We start from the raw sequence: 20,537 nt of genomic DNA, 5'->3' as shown, positions 1-20,537 counted from the left end.
TGAGTATAGGTCAGTCTAACAGTGTGACCTGTACTCAGTGCGCGCACATCAGTCTAACAGTGTGACCTGTACTCAGTGAGTCCACATCAGTCCAACAGTGTGACCTGTACTCAGTGCGCGCACATCAGTCTAACAGTGTGATCTGTACTCAATGAGTGCACATCAGTCTAACAGTGTGACCTGTACTCAGTGAGTATAGATCAGTCTAGCAGTGTGACCTGTACTCAGTGAGCACACATCAGTCTAACAGTGTGACCTGTACTCAGTGAGTATAGATCAGTCTAGCAGTGTGACCTGTACTCAGTCGTCGTGTGGGCAGGTGTTGTTCTCTCCACTCCCCCAGGCCCGGGGGCGAGGGGCTATCCTTTTACCCCCCCGAGCCTGGGGGGTGGTTCACCCGGGCTATACCTGTACTCAGTGAATGCACATCAGTCTAACAGTGTGACATGTACTCAGTGAGTGCACATCAGTCTAACAGTGTGACCCGTACTCAGTGAGTATAGATCAGTCTAACAGTGTGATCTGTACTCAGTGAGTATAGATCAGTCTAACTGTGACCGGGACTCAGTGAGTATAGATCAGTCTAACAGTGTGACCCATACTCGGGGATTAAAAATCAGTAGAGCAATGGGAACTGGACACTCACAACAGCTAATGTTAAATCTTTGGGAAAGAAAACCCAAAAAAACCACATGGCCGAAAAAAAACCTATGTTTGCCTAGTGGGAAAACCTTTTGACCTCTGACCCAGTGACCCGTGGCTCAGATCACATGACCTCAAATGACATCCACAGCAGCTTCTTTTTTTTTACAAGCACCCGGCATATGTGAAAAAGCAGCACCCAGCATATGTGTAGTGAATGTAGCCCTGTGCTGGGGTTCCTGCTGCAGGGGTGGAACTGGTGTAAATAAGCTGTTCTTTTAGAGAGGAGGGATATGGGTCTCTGTTTGTTTAAAGAGGGGAGGGGGTTATGTCATACTCTAAAAGAATGTGCCACCCCTGTGTTTCTTTGTCGCAGCTTAAAAGACGTTTTAGCCTTTACATGTTAGTGGGTAATATTCAATACACCCGGAAATGGCCAACGCTCAATTTGATTATGCGAAACTGTGAGAACGGCTGTAGAAAGCAGCGAGGCATTTATCTGCACACACAGCCGCATGTGCCAGTAGCACTGAGCTCATTTTCTCAAAAGTGGCTCCGCATCTTTTCTCATTTGCTTTGGACATGGGTGATCCGTCATGGTTTGTCTGCATTCCTAAGTGAATTTTATTTTTCTATTGATATTGCACGACAGCGGCCATTTGTCTTGCGTTTGGCCGGAGCGTTTGAGACGGTGTCCTGCAGGCTTGGCTGCTGCTGAACTAAAGGCTGCTGTCACAACGCCTCATAAATCCCACATTGTTCAGTGTTCCTCACTGTCCAGAGCGCTTCAGCCACGTTCAGGACATTTCTCAGCCACTTCACAAAGGACTAGTCTGGAAAGACTTTTCATCAGTAAGACTAAATGGGAGATACTGTATGCACACGGGTCCTTATGGATATATACGCACTGAGCACAGTTCACATGAGCAAAGGCCACCTCTTCTGCTAGTTGTGTTTGAAAGGTCATTAAGACCAACATACAGAGCAGCTACAACGGTTGTATGGTCGTTTGAATAATCACACAAGTTAGGGCTATTATTCCAACTTGCGTAAGATTCCGAATTGTAAAGTACTCCGTTCCCATAAAGAAAAAGTCCTGAATGAGCCAGACTGAGTGAGAGTGGTGTTTGATTTCTAAAGCGGTTTCCTCTCCTCCTCCAGTACAACAAGCATCTCTTTGTAAACATCGGACAGACGAATCACTCCTACAACGATGCCCTGCTGGAGTCTGTGGACATCCGTCAGATTTACGACAAATTCCCCGAAAAGAAGGGGGGGTTAAAGGAGCTGTTTGGCAAAGGGTCACACAACTCCTTCTTCCTCCTCAAGTTCTGGGTGAGTCTCACGGCCAGGGACCCTGCTGTGTATGGGTGTATGTGTGTGTGTATGTATGTATGTCTGTATGTTTGTATGGGTGTGTGTGAGAAGTGTGTGTGTGTGTGTGTGTGTGTGTGTGAGTGAGTGAGCGTGAGAAAGTGTAGGTCATGTGTGCCTGTGTGTGTGTGCCTGTCTGCGCCTGTGTGTGCATGTGTGTCCATGTGGGTCCATAATATGAGTGTGTGTGTGTGTCTGTCTGTCTGTCTGTCTGATTGTGTCTTTCTCTTTGGGCAGTGTAGTGCAGACATTGCAGAAGCTTTGTTTGAACACCTGCCGGCTGTATAAAAGATGCAGGGGATTGTGGGAAAGAGGGAGTGCCTGCTTCCCTCTGCTGGTGGAGGCTGCAAATGTCCACTCAAAATGTGGATCTGTGATTCGCTGCAGCTATGTGAAATTATCCATCCATCCATCCAATATCTTAACCCGCTTATCCTGAACAGGGTCGCAGGGGGGGCGGGGCCTATCCCAGCATACATTGGGCGAAAGGCAGGAATACACCCTGGACAGGTCGCCAGTCCATCACAGGGCACACACACCATTCACTCACACACTATTACCTATGGGCAATTTAGACTCTCCAATCAGCCTAACGTGCATGTCTTTGGACTGTGGTAGGAAACCGGAGTACCCAGAGGAAACCCACACAGACACGGGGGGGAACATGCAAACTCCGCACAGAGGACCCGGCCGATGGGGATTCGAACCCAGGGGACCTCCTTGCTGTGAAGCGGCAGTGCTACCCACTGCACCATCCGTGCCGCCTATGTGAAATTATATCACATGAAATAATGAATCATATCAGCTTTTGGTACAAACATGTATTCACTAAATATCTGGTGAAAGGGACCACTGGTAATTATTCATCACAAAAAACAGTGTTTTAAGTGAAATGTTTGCATTTGCTGAAAGCCTCAAAAGACAGGAAATTAAATTGATCAGCCCTAATGATAACATCAGCCTGCTCTCTATGGAGGTATCGGCACAGATCTCTGACAGCTGCTACAGCCATGTATAATACCAACTGTGTGTGAAACAACGCTCACCACTTGGCAGATTGTTTAAGATTCATACCTTTCAAAGAATCTTAGAGTAGTGCACTGTAAAGTGTATTGGAAATTTTGCATATTTTAGTTGGAGGCAATATACTTATTTTGCACTTTTCTAAAGCATGATTCATTCCCAACATGTCCAATGAGTCCTCTTTGGGACCTCTTATCTTGTATGACTCTTTCTACATAGTTTTCCCACAAACTGTGTTGGTGTAGCATACAACTAATGTAATTTATCCTACAATAATATGTTTATTGTGGAATATAGAGTGTATATTGCTATGATCTCATTCATATAGGCGTACGGTATGTCATTCTGGATAGCAGCAGATACAGTTTATATCCTACAGTATGTAATGATTAACATTTATCCAAAAGTAATTGACCAATTAAACAAAGTCATGGCTAACTACTGTGTATTCACTGTCACTCAATAATAGTGTCACCCACAAATCACTTTGATTATCACTGTGTCAAAAGATTAATATGCTGCCCAGTTACTGCTATGCAAATAATTGGGTATAAATTAGTCTTGTTCAGCACTGAACATAAACTACAGGGCTGTAGCATGTTGTCAAAGATCTGCGCTGATACCTAAATGGGGAGCAGGCTGATGTTAGGGCTGCATCTGGGCATCTGTAGTTTTCTGTAATTAATTCCTTCATTTTTATACTGTAAAATTAATACTTGACAGTTCATTGTAAATAAAACCATTGGCTTCGAATTTTAGATCCGTTGGATGTAATTGGGGGAAAAAAAAGTCAGAATGTAAATTTTTTAAGGGAATCCATAACACAGAAATGGCACAACGCAGCTATACCATTGTTAATAGACCTGCAAAATGGCATTGAGATTGGTTTTGAAACGGGTGAGATTAGCAAGCAATCAAAATTAGCAAGATTTTGCTATTAAGTGCCAACCTACCATGTAGTGCTCACTATAATTAAATAGCAGAATGTAAGAATAATGTGGACTGGATGCATATATGTCCATTGTTCAATATGTAAAGGAAATTAATCACATTTAATTATTTTGTGTTGAAATCTGGTGTGAAATTCATAATTTCAATATGTTTGCAGCAGCGTAGCTGTACAATGCTATTTTGTGTAACATTTCAAACAACCAACACGACCGCTTCATGCTACTAATAGCTGTTTAAACAGGCATGAGCCCGTTCCAAATCTTTTGAAGTGCTGTGATGGATCTGAATTTCAAATTAAACGCAGAATCTGCACAATAATGGGCAATATCACCCGGCTGCTTTAATGAAGAGCCAGTATGGCTGGGGAGGGGATTGGCTCTTCTTTAGGACAGAAACGGACGCTGTGTTCTCTCCACCTTAGCTTGTTGCGTGCAGCTCCTCCTTCTCACAGATCGGCCACCCTCTGGGTGACTCTTTCTGCGGATTGTCGTTCTTTGGTATGGGGCTGGCGCACTGCTGTGTTCAGGTAATGACGGCGGAGGCTTTGTCACCGTGTGCCGAGTGGAAAAACTTAAATCGATGAGGGCAGGGTCACCTCTGATGGCACTAACTAGAAAAAAATATGTAAAAGCTGCGAGAGCAAAGTGGAGTTGGGCCCTCTTCCTACATGACATAACACTGCAGACAAGAGACAGGGAGATTACTGCCTGTCAGGAGCCAATCATATGTGGATGCCAGAGTATAAGAGCGGAGCATGTAGCAGCGGCAGGGGCCGGAGTCTTTAATTAAATCTGTACAATGCCACAAAGGCCATTGTTGCATTTCAGTGACCCTGGGACAAATCCCATATGATTGCACCTGGTAGAAACCCCAACAGCCCTCCGCTCACAGAGCTCTTGAATCCTGCGTTTCAAGGTCCCCTAAAGTGCTTGTATTCGGAGGTCCCCCTAATGTCTGTGTGTTTCTGCGTGTTTCCGGGTCCCCAGGCTGACCTGAACTGCAATATCCAGGATGACACGGGCGCCTTCTACGGTGTGACCAGCCAGTACGAGAGCTCGGAGAACATGACCATCACCTGCTCCACGAAGGTCTGCTCCTTCGGCAAGCAGGTGGTGGAGAAGGTGGAGGTGAGTGACTGATACCTCGGCCTGCACTGGCTACTGCAGCGCTGAGCATGTCAATAGTTACTGTACTGTGGCGCTGAGGTATTTGACTCATGGGTAAATACTAGGATGACATTGATCATCAGGTACATGACTGGGATCTGCAAGGTCGGTGGTTCAATCCCCGGTGTAGCCACAGATCCGCACAGCCGTTGTGCCCTTGAGCAAGGCCATTAACCCTGCATTGCTCCAGGGTTAGTCTCCTGTTTAGTCTAATTAACTGTACGTCGCTCTGGATAAGAGCGTCTGCCAAATTCCATTAATGTAATGTAGTGATCAACTAAAAAAAAAAAAAAAAAAAAGACTTTTAAATTGTTAAAACATTTGTTGGATTATCTTCTCTCCTCCCTCTCTCAGACGGAGTATGCGCGTTTTGAGAACGGGCGCTTTTTGTACAGGATAAGCCGGTCGCCCATGTGTGAGTACATGATCAACTTCATCCACAAGCTCAAGCACCTTCCTGAGAAGTACATGATGAACAGCGTCCTGGAGAACTTCACCATCCTGCTGGTGAGTCTGAAGCCTGGCCGGACAGCTGTCAATCACTCCCTGCCCTGCCGTCATGGCAACGTCCGCTATGGGCCCCTGTGTGTGAAGGGGGCGGGCACGCGGGAGGGGGAGGGGTCTGGATCTCACACAGGGACAGCACCGAGGCCCAGGGGAGCTGGGAGGACCAGGAAGGGATTAAAGCCCCCTTATTAATTCTATCATGGCCTTTTAAGAGAGAGCATGCGCGTGTGTGCGCGTGTGTGCGTGTAAATTAAGATCTGAGTGAATAAACTAGTGCTACATTTTGGGCAAAGCGGCGGTGATGTTGTTGCTCCGAGATGCTGACTGCACTGTTCCTGGCCGCTGCAGGTGGTGACGAACAGAGACACGCAGGAGACGCTGCTGTGCATGGCCTGCGTGTTTGAGGTGTCCAACAGCGACCACGGCGCCCAGCACCACATCTACAGACTGGTGAAGGAATGAGCAGCCTCCGCCCTAAGCCTTTACCACACGGACTGAACCTCAATGCAAGTGGCAGTGCCTCTACATTAAACCAGACCCTCCTTTGGGTAAAGCCTATTATTGTTATTATTTCCATTTTTAACGTATACGTGTATGACTGCAGCTGTGAATTGCGGTACAGTTGTTTTATGTTTTGATATGGGGGGTGGGGGCGGGGGGGATATCTACATATTAATGAGTGACTGGTCAATGTCTGTCTGCAGGAAGATATACATGTATATATACAGGCAGGACATAATGCAAAACAGGATTTCCTGTTGGTGGGGTTGCGTCTGGTCAACACTTTGTTTCTTTTCTGTTTTTATCCTGTGATGTCACTACAAAACAAACTAGCCTTTGTTTCATGGGTTATATTAACTAGCTACATAACTATGTATGTAAGAGTGATTGTGTAAGAGTGTGACTGTGTGTATATTCAGTGCTGTCTGTAAGTATTTGGACAGTGATACATTTTTGTTGTTTTGCCTCTATTCCAGCATATTTGATTTGAAATTAAACCGTGAATACATGTTTTAAGTGCAGACTGTCAGCTTTAATTTCAGGATATAAACATCCATACCGGGTTATCCGTGTAGGAATTACAGCCTACATCCAAATCCTGGTGTACAGAGCCAACGCTACAGAAAATTGTGTCACTGTCCAAATACTTACAGCCTGGACTGTGCATCTCTGTATACATGCACACAGACACATTTCCAAAGAAAAGTATTTGAAATTAATCATTTATTTTTTTGGATAAATCAATTCACAAATGAAAACATATTTAAAAGACAGTTGATTGTGGCTGTCGTTATTACAAGGAAACTGTACAACTAAAACATTCATAGCTTTCAATTCAGAAATCCCACCTGCTTAGATGTTCCTCATCACTGACTCTAGTAACCTACAGAAGAATTTAAATGCACTGTGAGAACATTAAGCATGTATGTATAATTATTTGGCCTTGGCCAAAACAACTAAAATTGCAATAAGAAAACCTGTATATTTTTAGCCTATTAAATGTTTTTTGTTTTCTCCAGTATATAAAAAGAAAAACGCAAACGGCTCCATTAAAAACACACTTACAAATGAAAGTACTACACTGATCATCACCCTGTTCTAGGCACTTGGCTCTTCTGTTAGTGCACAATTTACCAAGGTAACTGGTTTCATTTGTCTATTAGAGTAGGCACAAAATGCATTAAAAGGCCTGGGATCACTTTAAGAATGTCAGGCAGTGTTAGGAAAACACTACATTTCACAGACATTTACATGTTGCCATTAGTTCTGTCCAGTCATAGTGGCTGTTTTATAGCCACATACACGTGCAAGGCCTGCCTTTTTCTGTGATTCCAAGCCTTAACGAAATGCAGTGGCGTGAATTCCAAAAGATGCCTCTAAAGCTGTGAGTTCTTTGCTAAGCTAGGAAGACTTTCTTGTTATCATTTACACTATTGTACAGAACTGCCAAAGTATAACTGTATACAGTGCCTTAGTGTATGTTGTAATTACAGACTAATTAACGTGTAGAATGTCTCATTAAAAAAAGAAAAAAACTCCCATGGTCAGTGTGTGCGTGTGCGTGTGTGGGAAAATGCACAAGCCATTGTCTCTCACACATGTAGATACCAGCTGTCTCAATACCTTTTAAAAACTTACCATGGCAAGCAGAGGATGGCTTCAACATCTGTTTGTACAAACACTGGCATGGGATGTATATTTTAGAGAAAGACAACATATACTAAACTTTGCCTTTCCTTGTCTAAAAGACCAAAAATCTATTGAGGTGTATTGGAACTCTAATCTTTCCCTGCACTGTAGCATGAATGTGCCTTTGGTTTGGAATTTCAAGTGTAGAAAAGACATAAAGAATAACTACTAGTAGCAAAACCAAAATTAATTACAACTTAAAATGACTAATTACAATAGCCTAAGTAAGAGAACTGATCACCACAATGCCTTTTTAAGTTTTGTAATAAAACGGTGAGACAGAATGTGTTTCATAGAGAGTTAGATTATATGAATTATTAAGGAAGCGTAGCGTGGCACAGTGCAAAGTGGCGTAAAAGATATAGATCTGTTCATTAGTGTAATGTAGATCGCCCTGGATGGGGCCCTTCTCTTAAACAGCAGACATTTCTACCCTTTATTTACACATGCTTTTAGAGTCATTGTGCTCATAAGTTCTGCTTTCATCAGCCTAAAAGACAATGTGCTCCAAATGGCCCCCTCTACAGTAAGGAATAAGGGTGAGAAGTCACCGTTTGGATATTCACTACAAACTGAAGTAAAACAGACGTGCTTGTGTCTACACTGAGGCCCACCAGTGAATTTTAAGTAGTGCAAAGGGCTTTGAGGAAATGATTAACTGCCATTGGATGGCTGGACAGTGTTTTACGGATATTCTTCAGTGGGGGCAATTCCATTTGTCCCGAATCTTCAACATTTACAGATAAGGCAACCGACAGAATGAAGGATGCTTTGCTTTGAGCTGCTGTTAAGTTGCTCAATTTGAATAATCCTTCCAATGGTTTGAAATCATGGAAAAGTGCTTTGACTCCACTGTAAAATAAAAATGTTCACTCTGAGAGGGGTGAAGAGAAATGCAGTCCAAGTTGGTATGAATGCTATAGACGACAATGGAGTTTATCATCTTCAATCAAACAGACTCTGTTAAACTTTGGTTTCTGTGTTCTTTATTGTTTTATTTTGTCATGTGTAACTGTGTTCTGATGTATGAATAACTTAAGATGAACTCAGTCCCTGTTTTATTGTACATGTATACAATGGTTTTGTGTTGACTTCAGTGCATACGGAAGTCACGTCAGTGGTGATGCTGTTGATGCTGTACTGCTGGTGTTTTGACAGTCAGTTCCGTTCTGAAAGCGTTTAGAATACCTCTGCTTTCATAGGGATTGTAAGACTATTGCCTTTCATACCATGAACGTTTGTGAGATATTTTAATTAGACACTGAACCATCTCTGGGGGAATTTTGACGCAAACATATCAGCAGTTAAGCTCTTATTATGTGTTTGTATTATGTCTCTATGTGTAGGTACTGGTACCTTTTTTGTTTATAACCATTTTAAATGTTTGGCTTTAAAGTGATATTTTCTTTTGTTCAGATACAGTAGTGTCATGGAAACTGTTGGGGTTTGTGTGCAGAGATTTTTTTAAAGGTGCTTTTGTATAAAGAGAATCACGTATCCTGGCTTTTCTTGGTACAAATGTGAGATATCAGCTGTCCATGAGGACAGTAAAGTGCAGGGGCGGCCATCTTGCTGCTCCTGCACGTGTTTCTTCACTGCGAACGCTCTCGTATTTGCTCCGTAACATTTTGATGCCTTCTTGATAAAGTGGTAGATATTTTGTAGCTTTCTAGGGACTTTGTATGCATACAATATCAAACAAAAATAAATGATTTAAAATGTCAATTCTCTCCACTTGTGTTTGTCCAAATGGAATTACGCAACAATTAGAATATATTTTCGATATACAATATGGGAAAGTTCATCATTAAAAAAGATTTCCTTACTGCTGAAATATGCAGGTGGCCACAGTCTGGCAGCACTCAATGTACCTGGCTGAAATAAGCTTGTGACTGATGTCGGGAAACTTTTGAACACTAGAGGGCAGTCTCACTCTGCTTCTCCAAACCCTGGATTAATGAACTCGAGTCTCGTGGTCCGTACTGAAGCCGACGAGCTGTGGTGATTGGGGAACCCCGTGCACTGGGATGACTGTTCCTTATGAACACCTCAGACGGCCGGTGCGACCCCACACTGCAGGGGCATGAAGCTCTGGGATGCATTGTAATTCTTTAGGCAGTTAAAATCTGATTTGGCAGGTGTTATTGCCCAGTGACATCAGGATATTTTCAGCTGCTAAAAGAAAAATAGAAGGCAGCTGGAAGCACAACATTTTTTTCTTAAAGTACCCTTTCCTGTGCTATGTCTGAAACCCTGCCTGTTTAAGCTTATTTAGGACTGACGTTAAGGTTTTCATTTGTAGAATGATTTCCCATATTGCTTTTTTAGTTATGTTCTGCAGTTCCCTGTGTTTTTAGTTGATTCTTTCATTCTCAAGTACTATTCTGCACATATTGTACCGCATTAAAAGTGAGCTTTGCCATTGACCTCACAATGGCTTAAATATAATTGAATAATCCTATGCTTAATCGTTTTTACATTTTATCCCAATACATACAGAAATGTGGGGAAAAAAATCTGCTCATTAACAATTTATGGTCATCATGGCTGACTTGTGGGCTCTGTATGTTGAGAGTAAAACTAATGTTGAACACAAGAGGGTGCTATACCCATAATAAATGAATTCAGGGAACGTTTAGCACAGTTCTCAGCCTTTCAATACCTGCCAGATTTTACACTGTTTTAACTGTTTTTATAGTTTTCACCTTTTGGTATTCAGGTGCAACATAAGTACTCTTCTCTTACATTATATTTTTTGTCATCCATATAGCGTAGCCTCTTTAGCACTGGTGTGTTTCTCCCATGAGGAAATGCTGCAGGTATTGTGATGGGAACTGACATGCTGTATATCAGGATAGGGTTTAATTTGGTTCTGTGAAACATTGTTCAACTCCGCTTAGCTTCTTTTCTGTTTACCCCGGAGCCTTCACACTAATCTGAAATGAATTTTTCCAGAGGCTGCTTCTTTACGCCTCACAGTGCACCAGCTGGGCTGTGTAGTCATCAAACCACTATATAATAACACTATATATATATACTGTAACATAATGTCGCTATATAACACTATATCAAATAATATCACTATATACCACTATATGACATAACATGATTATATAACACTAAATACTTAGAATAACATGACATGATTATATAGCCCTATATAACATAACATCTCTATATGGAGAAAACTCATTGCACAGCTGCTGGCTGTAAGGCAGTCAGTATTTTCCACCAGACCAGAGGCACATTCACGCACCAGAGCAGGGCCTAAGCAGGGTGAGCCACCCAGTACCCCCACATTACAATTACCAACCATTTACATATACAAAACCACGACCCAGACCCATTACTATACAGAGTCTAGCCTACGTATTAAGCAAAAGCCTTGGCAGGATACATCTACAGTCCTCAAGGACTCTGTTTCCTCTTTTACATAGAGCATAGAAAGAGCAAACAATTGTGCCAAAGGAACTACAGGCAATTTCACTACTTATTCAAATGAGGATTTTAATGAATTAGAAGCAGGATGAAAAGCCCTCTTCCAAGCATCTGTTAAGCAGTCTAAGCTGAACACAGTCACAGTGCACGGCTAAGTGCACAGCATAGAGAATGTATCATTGTGAACTTCTATTTCTGAGCTGCAGGACACATTCATCTCTCCAGAGTTCAATCTTCCTCCCCTTGTGGTGTAGTAGATGTTTGAGTTCCCAGTGACAGGGTCAGAGTTAATTTAACATGAAAGCTACCTTCACATTCCTGGAAAGTCTCAGTGTAGCCCTATGTCCCCTGATAGGTGGTGGCTTTGTGGTCTTTGTCTGCTGGAATCACCAAGGTCTAACTTCCCTGACTTGTGATGTCATCCATGTCCTGTTGTGCCATTGTAAATCCCATTATATAATATTAGACTTGTATTGGACCTGCCCGTGCAAAAGGCCACTATAATACATTAAAGGGGAAATAAATTATCATGCAGGTCTTTTTTTTTAAAGGCTCTACAAACTTTGTTTGCTCACTAAACCATGTTTTATGGTCTTTTGGAAATACTCAAAAATACACAGATGACAGGAGGGTCAAGGCATCTACCAACAAAGTCTTCTCCCAACAAAATGATTCACATCCCTTGATGAAGATGAGTAAAAATGTTATAGGTAATGTATATGTAATGGGAAAGAATATTATTATTTGATGTCATACAATACAGTTTCTTTAATACTATTCCCAAAAACGATAAGTCAGAATTATTCTGCAATTAGGCTATTTTAACCCTTTCCACTTTGCCCCCCTGGAGTGCAATTTCCACCAATTTTTTACTGGTCCTATAAATACATGTCAATAAATGTGTATAAAATATGTCAATATCACAAAAAGGATGCACTGCACACAAGACAAGACTTAAATTAAAGAAGAAGCTTGTACCATTCAGCTATTTGAGACTGAAATAAATTATGTCAGAACATGCATATACAGTGTACACAAAAGATCCAACCAGCCTTATGTTTTTGTAGTTTAGCACTGAATATTTATATCTCTAAGTCAGGGACCAACCCAGGACTAGTGTATATGTTACATTACATTACATTATTGGCATTTGGCAGATGCTCTTATCCAGAGCGACGTACAGTTGATTAGACTAAGCAGGAGACAATCCTCCCCTGGAGCAATGCAGGGTTAAGGGCCTTGCTCAAGGGCCCAACGGCTGTGCGGATCTTATTGTGGCTACACCGGGATTAGAACCACCGACCTTGCGTGTCCCAGTCATTTACCTTAACCACTATGCTACAGGCCGCCCCATGTATGTGTGTACAAACTTAATTTCAACTGTGTACAAAATATGGTAAAGATATCAACAGACATTCAAATTCCACATTAGTCTTCCCAAAACTGCACCCAGTCCGAAAGTGTCCCTTAATCTATCCAAATATAAAACAACTGTATATATTTTTTTGTCCAGACACATGAATGATCAGAAAAGCTTATTGTTCTATTAAAACAGGTTTTTGTAGAGAATTAATCTTCACGTGTGTTTTATTCACATATGTGAAAGTATGATCTGATATGTCTGTATCAAATCATTTTCAAAACAAACTTATATTTCTACCAAAGCGGAAATATGTCTGCTGCAAGTGCAATAGAAGTGTGCAAGGAGGAGGCTGAAGTTTTATTGCCCTGCTTATGCATCTAAGTTGCCGTTCAGTTTTTTGTATTCTATAAATATGACTGCAACAATAATTTGAGACGTCTCGCCTATACCACAAGAGGGCGAAATGGATAGGGTAAATAAATTCACCTCAATGTTATGGAACGCTATTGTGGCTTCCCAATTCACTGGAGGTGACAACACATGACATCTGAGATATGCAGGTATCATCTTGTGTAAAGTGAAATATTGTGACGGATCTTTGATGGTGTGGAGTTGTTTTTTAATCTGCTGGTCCTGGGGCTCTTTTTAAGATCAGTGAGGTCCGATCCGAATCAGGAGGTCCAGTAAGTTACCATTTCAAGTTAATTTCAGCAAACCAGTGATCCATTTATATATCTATGGCATAGAAAAGATAAAATAGAAAACCTAAATGCATAATTTGAGAGGTGTTATTTCAGTTCAGTGAATTAAATCATTCATAAAGTAGAATATTTAGAAATAATACATCAAGTCAGTGCACTGCATATTTTATACCGTCTTTTGGTTCATCTTTATCGAGGATGTGATATTATCGCATGCCACCGCACACGTGCACATGTTGGGGTCCATTATTGTTGATCGGACAACAGGCTAACGCTGTTTTAATTGTAAGGGTGTTATCGTGCTTCATATGGAGAATGCGCGCACTGCCTTTCCCAGGTAGCACTCCAAATTGAATTCGTTAATGTATTAGCAGCGCAGTTCACATGCCAAATTCCGTACAAAAAAAGTTATGTATCTCTCACTTAATTTATCAACATTGAAAACGTACTGTAATATTTCCGGATCTGAGCCCTACAAAGGTCCGTTAGACCCATGTGTAGCCTAAATCATCCAAATTCTGTGGATGAATCCCCTCCCCTCAAGGGAAATTGAAAGATGTGAAAAGTTAATGCAACCGTTTACTCTTCTTCTGAGTTTGTGTGATTAGGAATGGTCTTGCGAAGGAGCTTAACAATTTAGAAAAACTCGGGTTTCTGGAAAAACTTTTTTTTTTTTGGTGGCAATTTGTCATTGCTGCGTGTGGCACAAAACAACCAACCAAACAAAACAAGAAAATCACAAATGTATTCTCAACACGAACGACTACCCGTGACAAATTGGGCGGTGTTACTATACAAAGTTTACGAACACGCTGTTCGAGTCGTCATGTGATCAAAGTAGAACGGGGAAAAGCCCAGTTACCTTGCAAAGGCGACGCAGTGTTGTGCGTTGAAACACCACTAAGCAGTGACAGCAGAGGTGGGCGCACGGACCGTCTCTCTCCTTCGCAGTATTTCAAAAGGGGAACTCTTCTGTGGACTGCTATACACCAAGGTAAATGTCATAGCGAACGACTGCATTTAGTTTTTGGTGGAGCAGATAGAAAATGGAATATTGCTATTGCAATTTCAGGGAATGAACTGTCACATATTACTGTATGTTTCAAACAATTATAACAAGGACTCTCTTTTAAAAACAACTGGACAAATTGCATGACCTTGTGCGGGCTATATCGGACTAAGCAGGAACCAATTATAACCATCGGATTAACTACAATTTGAAATGGAGACAGCGGAATCCAAAATATCAGTATGGGTCTGCCGAGAGGAGAAGCTAGTCTCTGGGCTGTCTAGGCGCACTACCTGTGCCGATGTTGTCAAAGTACTCCTGGATGATCAAAACTTACAGCAAGGCGTTTCTGCAGCCATGCTCTCCGGAACTCCGGAGTCTTACTGCATTGTAGAAAAATGGAGAGGGTTTGAGAGGATTTTGCCAAATAAAACAAAGATTCTTCGTCTGTGGAGCGCGTGGGGAGTGGAGCAGAAAAATGTGAGGTTTGTGCTGGTGAAGAACGAGGCGTCTTTACCTAACAACGGACCCCGCAGCGCAGAGGCGCGGGTTGTTCTCAGCAAGGAGAGCCCGTGTGTACATAAGGGAATGGCGAGAGTGACCACGGCTTTTTCACAAGAAAAACAGAGACGGATTGTACGAAAGGCTTTCAGAAAGTTGGATAAAATTAATAAAAAGAGAGAAGAAAGTTTGTTTAAGGATACATCCGCAGTGGAGAAAATGGAAACATTAGTGCACCTGGTCATATCGCAAGACCACACTATCCGCCAACAGATTCACCGAATTAAAGAGCTGGATAGGGAGATTGAAAGGTACGAAGCAGTAATTCACTTTGACAGAATGAAAAGGCATGGGATCAATTACGTGCAGGATACGTATCTGGTTGACGCGAACCCGGAGCCTGGCGCGAGTGGCGAGGGTGACAGGCAATGTTCATCCGAAACTTTTGCCCAGTTCGAGGAATATGTTAGTAGATGCAATGAAGTCATTAAGCTGGAGGAGGAGCTGGCCGAACACCAGGCACTTATGGACAGTATTACAGTGGAGATCCAGGAGGAGCTGAATCAAAGGTGGATGAAACGACGCCAAGACGATCTTTCGAATAAAGACGGAGAAAGCATCAGAAAGGATGCTGTCACACGACTTACCGAAACAGACTCGGCTCCCGTGGAAGCTGAAATTTCACCTGAAGAGGAGTTGCTCCTGGAAGAAGACAGGGTCAAAACGCAGCTGGACACGAGCTTGTACATTGGACTTCGTTTGAATACGGATTTGGAGGCTATTAGAGACGATTTGGACTTGAGCCAGGAGCTGTGGAACGCGAAAGAGGAAGAGTTAAGGGATTTGCTCGAAAAAGTGGACTCTTTGGATTTAGAGGAAAATGTGCAACCGTCTCCGCCAGAGAACGGCAATGAAAGGGTAACAGACGGCGAAATGTTCCATTCCTTGGAAACGAACAGCGAGTGGGTCGAACAGGCTAGGGGGCTTTCAAAGACATGCAACACTAATGACGAGGACTCGGACACTGGACTCAGTTCCATGCACAGTCAGGACTCGGACAACGCAGCAATTTGCGAGTCACTGGTTTAACTGGTTTTTAAAAAGCAAAATTGCTGCCAAGTCAACTCAGTTTTATACCTTGCTTTTATCTTCCAGAAGCCTGACATGGGTCATTTATTAACAAGGTGATGCCACCAATAATAGTCTGTCAAGATGGACGAGGCAAAATATTTTTTTTACTAAAATGCACACCTATAGTAACACCACACTGTCGATTATTAACTTAATATGTTTATAACGTAAGTTCATGTTCCGTCGTTGTCATCAGACCTGAACGTGTTGAAAAGACTGATTGTTCATGTATACTGGAAATGTTATGCGTGAGACTTACAATTGTTATTTATGTCAAACTATGTAGAACCAAGCGTCAATAAACGACTGCATTGTATTTGCAGAGACTATTGGCAGTGACTGGGGAGGCTTTTTGCTTTGTTAACAAAATAGTATTGGATATTAATGATAAGGATTAGGATATTTACATAAACATGACTTAATGGTTTCAGTGTGGGCACGTGTAGAGAATTGCAAAATAACCAACTCACCCAACACTCTTGGGAAAAACATTGCATGATTGCACCATCTCAGGTGTGGATGACTTACACTAGCATAGGTAGTAGCTAGTGTATGGAAATAAAGTCGATTAACAAGTTGAATAATTTAAAATGCAAATGTTTTTGCTGCAGCATGAATATTGAAAATAGCAGGATTTTTATGAGCATAGCCTCTACACATACACCTTAAAACTAAAACCAGACATTAACAGTATTATTTGGTTTTGTAAGTCAGGAAGTCAGAATTTAATTTTGATGTACTGAGGGGTGAGATAAATCATAGCAAATTTAGTAGGTTTACTGTAGACACCTAGGGCTGATTCTCCATAGTGGAAATAACCACTCTTCATTAAAATGATTCAGTGACTTTGTTATTTTTAATATGTCAGAACATGATGGGAGCTGTTTGTATTAGGATGGGGAGGAATGTACATACGTATCGATGCATGTATGTTGTCCACGTCATAATCTTGCTCTGCTCTCTGTGCTAAACATGGATGTCTTTCAGGTAGCAGCCAGGACACTTTTGTCTGCAACATAATAGTAGGCCTACAGTTGGATATTCTGACATGAAAGAGGGTATCGTGATAGCAGTAACTGAGGGCTTTTCACAAGCCCAGAATGTACCTCACACAACCAGTAGCTATGTGAGTCTCACAGTGAGTGTTTCCCATTACTGGTTTATAGGGTGTTTAAATATATGGGACACCTTCACACAGTGAGAGGGATTATTTATAAGTGCTCTTGTGTTAGTGCAATAGTTTATATTTTAGCCAGGAATACTGCAAATGCCATGTTTTTACACAGGTCCCATAGAGTACAGTAAGCACTGAGGCATGAGCAGGCTGTATGAGACAAAGACACAAAGCACAGCCCCCCTCCAACACCAAAGTGTCACAGCCTGAGCTTGCCAAAGTAACACAGTGCTTGCGTGGCTGAGATGCTCCTGACTGAGCGACAGAAACACCTTCCTGGTGGAGAGAAACAAACGGAAAGCCTCTGCGGAGAAGGGTGATAAGACTGCACAATGGCGTCTGCTTGGTGATAGTGCGGAGGTGACCGAGGCCTGCGGAGGTGCTAAGGCAGCTGTTGGGAGTGCAAGCATACACACTGGCACTAACATAAGGGGATCATATGTGGCAGCCTCACCTGCCCCTGTGTCCGGGATATAGGGGGTAATGGGTAGTGATCAGAGACAGACTGAGTTAGACTGGAAAGTCTGCCTGCTCACATACTAGATTGGTATTGGCAATCAACTGATTCAGAGTCGCCCTTCTGTTTTGGCTCACATCTCGAACAAATCTACAGACATCGTGGTCGAGGGGTATGCATTTTTGTGCTCAGTTGCCCATAGTTGATGATGTGTTTCCCTGAAACTTCTATGTTAAAATCACCTTTGCCACTCTTTCTAGAGAAACATCAGCAAGTTTAGCAGTCTTAGTCATTGAAGTTCCTGCTAAACATGCCCCAAAAATCACTGTCAAAGACACTGAGAATTATTGTAATTTGTTAATGAATTCAGGAAGGACACCTGTCTGAAGCACCTGCTTTCAGTATACTTTGAATCCCACATTTACGCAAGTATGTCCTTAATTTTGGCAGTTAGCAGCTGGGAAGGTGAGTCATCACTTGCTCATAGCATGAGACTATGTGAGGCATGGTTTTCAACTGTCAGAAAACTGGTTTCAGCAGTTCAGCTTTGCATAATTATTGCATGATCACATGTTTCTTGGCTCCTGTTAGTAACCATGGGTGTATAAATGGCCATAGCATGCACAGACTTAACAAAAATGTGATGCAGACTTGGCTTCATACCAAGCAGTCTTAATCCAATATCTCCCCGTCTTTTGTACACTGACACTGCAGTGAAGACTTCAAAGCAATACAAAACATCTTTTTAAATAGTTGAAATAGCAATTTAAACAGAGCTGTGTGAGTACAGTTGGGGTTGAGGTTCTACATTATTGCTCTTACAGACAGAATGACATGTACAGACACTCAACACAGTCACTCCTTATTGTGGTGCTCAAAAAATATTTCTCTTTTTATTTTTCTATATTTTCCCTTTCTCTGTTTTAATTCAGCATGACTGTTCTCCCATATGGTAATATAATCACATTTGAGAGTGCTGTGCACAAGATGTCATACGACAAGCCTTGCTAATCCAGTAGTCCAGGGCCCTGTTTCATGAAGCAGTATTACTGAGTTAGCTGGATAACTGCACTGAGTGATACCAGAACCCTCCCAAATCTGGAATATGGAAGTAAAGAGCTGTTTTACTCCATGCAGTTATCCAGCTAACTCAGTAATCCCACTTTGTGAAATACCCCTCAAATGCACTGGACAGTCTCTCTGGGGGCCCTGCCCTGCACTCTGCTGTACATTTGAACAGCAAGGTGGGATGTAGTAAACATGCCAGTGTGTGGAGGATGGTGGATAATCAGTCATATATCTCCTTCTGACTGGAAAATTAGCCTAAAACCAATGGAGAAAAGTGTTATGTAGTGCCTAAAAACTATTTTGGTGGTTGAACCTGGACAGGAGAGCAATCGTGGGAAATCCAAACCGAAAACCTCTCCATGGCGTAGGAATGTCCGAGAGGATTTTCTCCCCAGTCCCATCTCCGATTCCTGATAACAGCCAGTAATCACAGCTGACTCTGCACAGGGTGATAAGGGCAATGTTTTGAAAGTTATTGCTTGGGCAACCGCTGGTCAAGAGATTACATGCTGCAGCTGCAATGACTGACCTTAAAATGCTTTTCCACGTAGTCCGCACTGCTGTTCAGGTATATGAGCACATAGACACATCTCACACATCAGTGTTAAAAAAGAAATTTAATTTAGGCTTTCACACATGCATATAGATATACACATGAAAACATGGACTCTAACAGTACTTTAATAATTGACTGCTGTATGTACACAATTCAAGTTTCTGGTTTTCAACTACTGTATGTAGCTGTTTTTTAAGGGTCTAGAAGTGCAATTTATTACTCCAATTCTGAGGCATTAATAAACATGTGTTCTATTACTCCTCCCCCAATTAGACCCTGTTACAAGCATTAAGTTATGCATCATTGCATACACATTATTAATAAACCACACATGACACACATGTACCCCATTAATACTTGAACAGCCTCCATCTGTCAGGCTGGCACCATTACCACCACATGGCAAGTCAAATCAACTCAGGCCAGGGCTGTTACTACACTGCGACCAATCACATCATCACACACAGGTCAGATGGAACCTGTCCCAGTGTGATTCATCACTCAGGTGACCCTGCTGGTCACAACCAGCTGGCCCTTGAGCAAGGCCTTTAACCCTGCATTGCTCCAGGGGATAATTGTCTCCTGCTTAGTCTAATCAACTGTACGTCACTCTGGATAAGAGCGTCTGCCAAATGCCAATAATGTAATGTAATGTAAATGTTCAACCATATTTAACAGTGAGGTGGTGAGAATATATTGATAATTTCTCAGGGAATTAACCCACTGTTGGTGTCCTTGAATGAGCTGAAATGGGTTTGGCTACTTCAGTGCCATGGGTGGGGGTGGGGTGGAGCTTGGATGTGCCAATGGTTCTTCCATGGTCTAACCATTATATTTCTTCTGTTTGAAGCCCGTGGATGCTTGCTGTTTTGTTATAATTACTTATTAATTGTATATTATGCAAAAATAGGTGCCTTCAAAACAGCTTGTTCATTTTGCATAAATACAAGATCAATGGTGTCATGCATGGAAATCATAAATGGCACCCTACACATGCTTTGACTTCAAGAGAGGTTCAGAACTGCATTTGCTGAAGGAACCTGAAGAGGTTGAGTGGCTCTAAAGTGTAGTTCCTCTGGATGCAGTTTGCATGTGGAAATGCAGTCTCGTATCTAAACCAAAAAAAAGGCGGCTGTAAACTGCAGTACATTAGTAAAGCAGATATTATGTGATGGGGGCGACATGGCTCAGGCAGTAAGAGCAGTTGTCTGGCAGTCGGAGGGTTGCCGATTCGATCCCCCGCCCTGGCTGTGTCGAGGTGTCCCTGAGCGAGACACCTAACCCCC

General features: G+C 42.2%; 2 protein-coding genes across 6 annotated transcripts in view; both read left to right on the top strand.

Moving 5' to 3' along the window:
- Window positions 1-9,578, top strand: part of tead1b (TEA domain family member 1b) — a 53,084-nt gene extending 43,506 nt beyond the window's left edge. For all 5 annotated transcript variants that reach the window (XM_061244863.1, XM_061244861.1, XM_061244862.1 and 2 more), the window contains 4 exons: window positions 1,804-1,977; window positions 4,977-5,117; window positions 5,511-5,663; window positions 6,012-9,578. In XM_061244863.1, coding sequence (XP_061100847.1) covers window positions 1,804-1,977; window positions 4,977-5,117; window positions 5,511-5,663; window positions 6,012-6,125 — 582 coding nt within the window. In that variant the 3' untranslated portion in view covers window positions 6,126-9,578. The remainder of the gene's footprint in view (window positions 1-1,803; window positions 1,978-4,976; window positions 5,118-5,510; window positions 5,664-6,011) is intronic.
- Window positions 9,579-14,245: 4,667 nt separating this feature from the next.
- On the top strand, window positions 14,246-16,284 carry rassf10b (Ras association domain family member 10b). The gene has a single exon (XM_061246620.1). It carries the CDS (start codon window positions 14,578-14,580, stop codon window positions 15,952-15,954), a length of 1,377 nt encoding a protein of 458 aa, XP_061102604.1. The 5' UTR covers window positions 14,246-14,577; the 3' UTR covers window positions 15,955-16,284.
- The last annotated feature ends 4,253 nt before the right edge of the window (window positions 16,285-20,537 follow it).

The sequence above is a fragment of the Conger conger genome, chromosome 6 (assembly GCF_963514075.1).
Source record: "Conger conger chromosome 6, fConCon1.1, whole genome shotgun sequence".
In the NCBI taxonomy this organism is placed as follows: domain Eukaryota; kingdom Metazoa; phylum Chordata; class Actinopteri; order Anguilliformes; family Congridae; genus Conger; species Conger conger.
The sequence above is the reverse complement of the archived record's forward strand: the minus strand, read 5'-3'. Positions and strand labels throughout refer to the sequence as shown.

What these genes read in the sequence shown, in the direction of transcription:
- rassf10b (XM_061246620.1), top strand. Translation starts at nt 14,578, where the DNA reads ATGGAGACAGCGGAATCCAAAATATCAGTATGGGTCTGCCGAGAGGAG.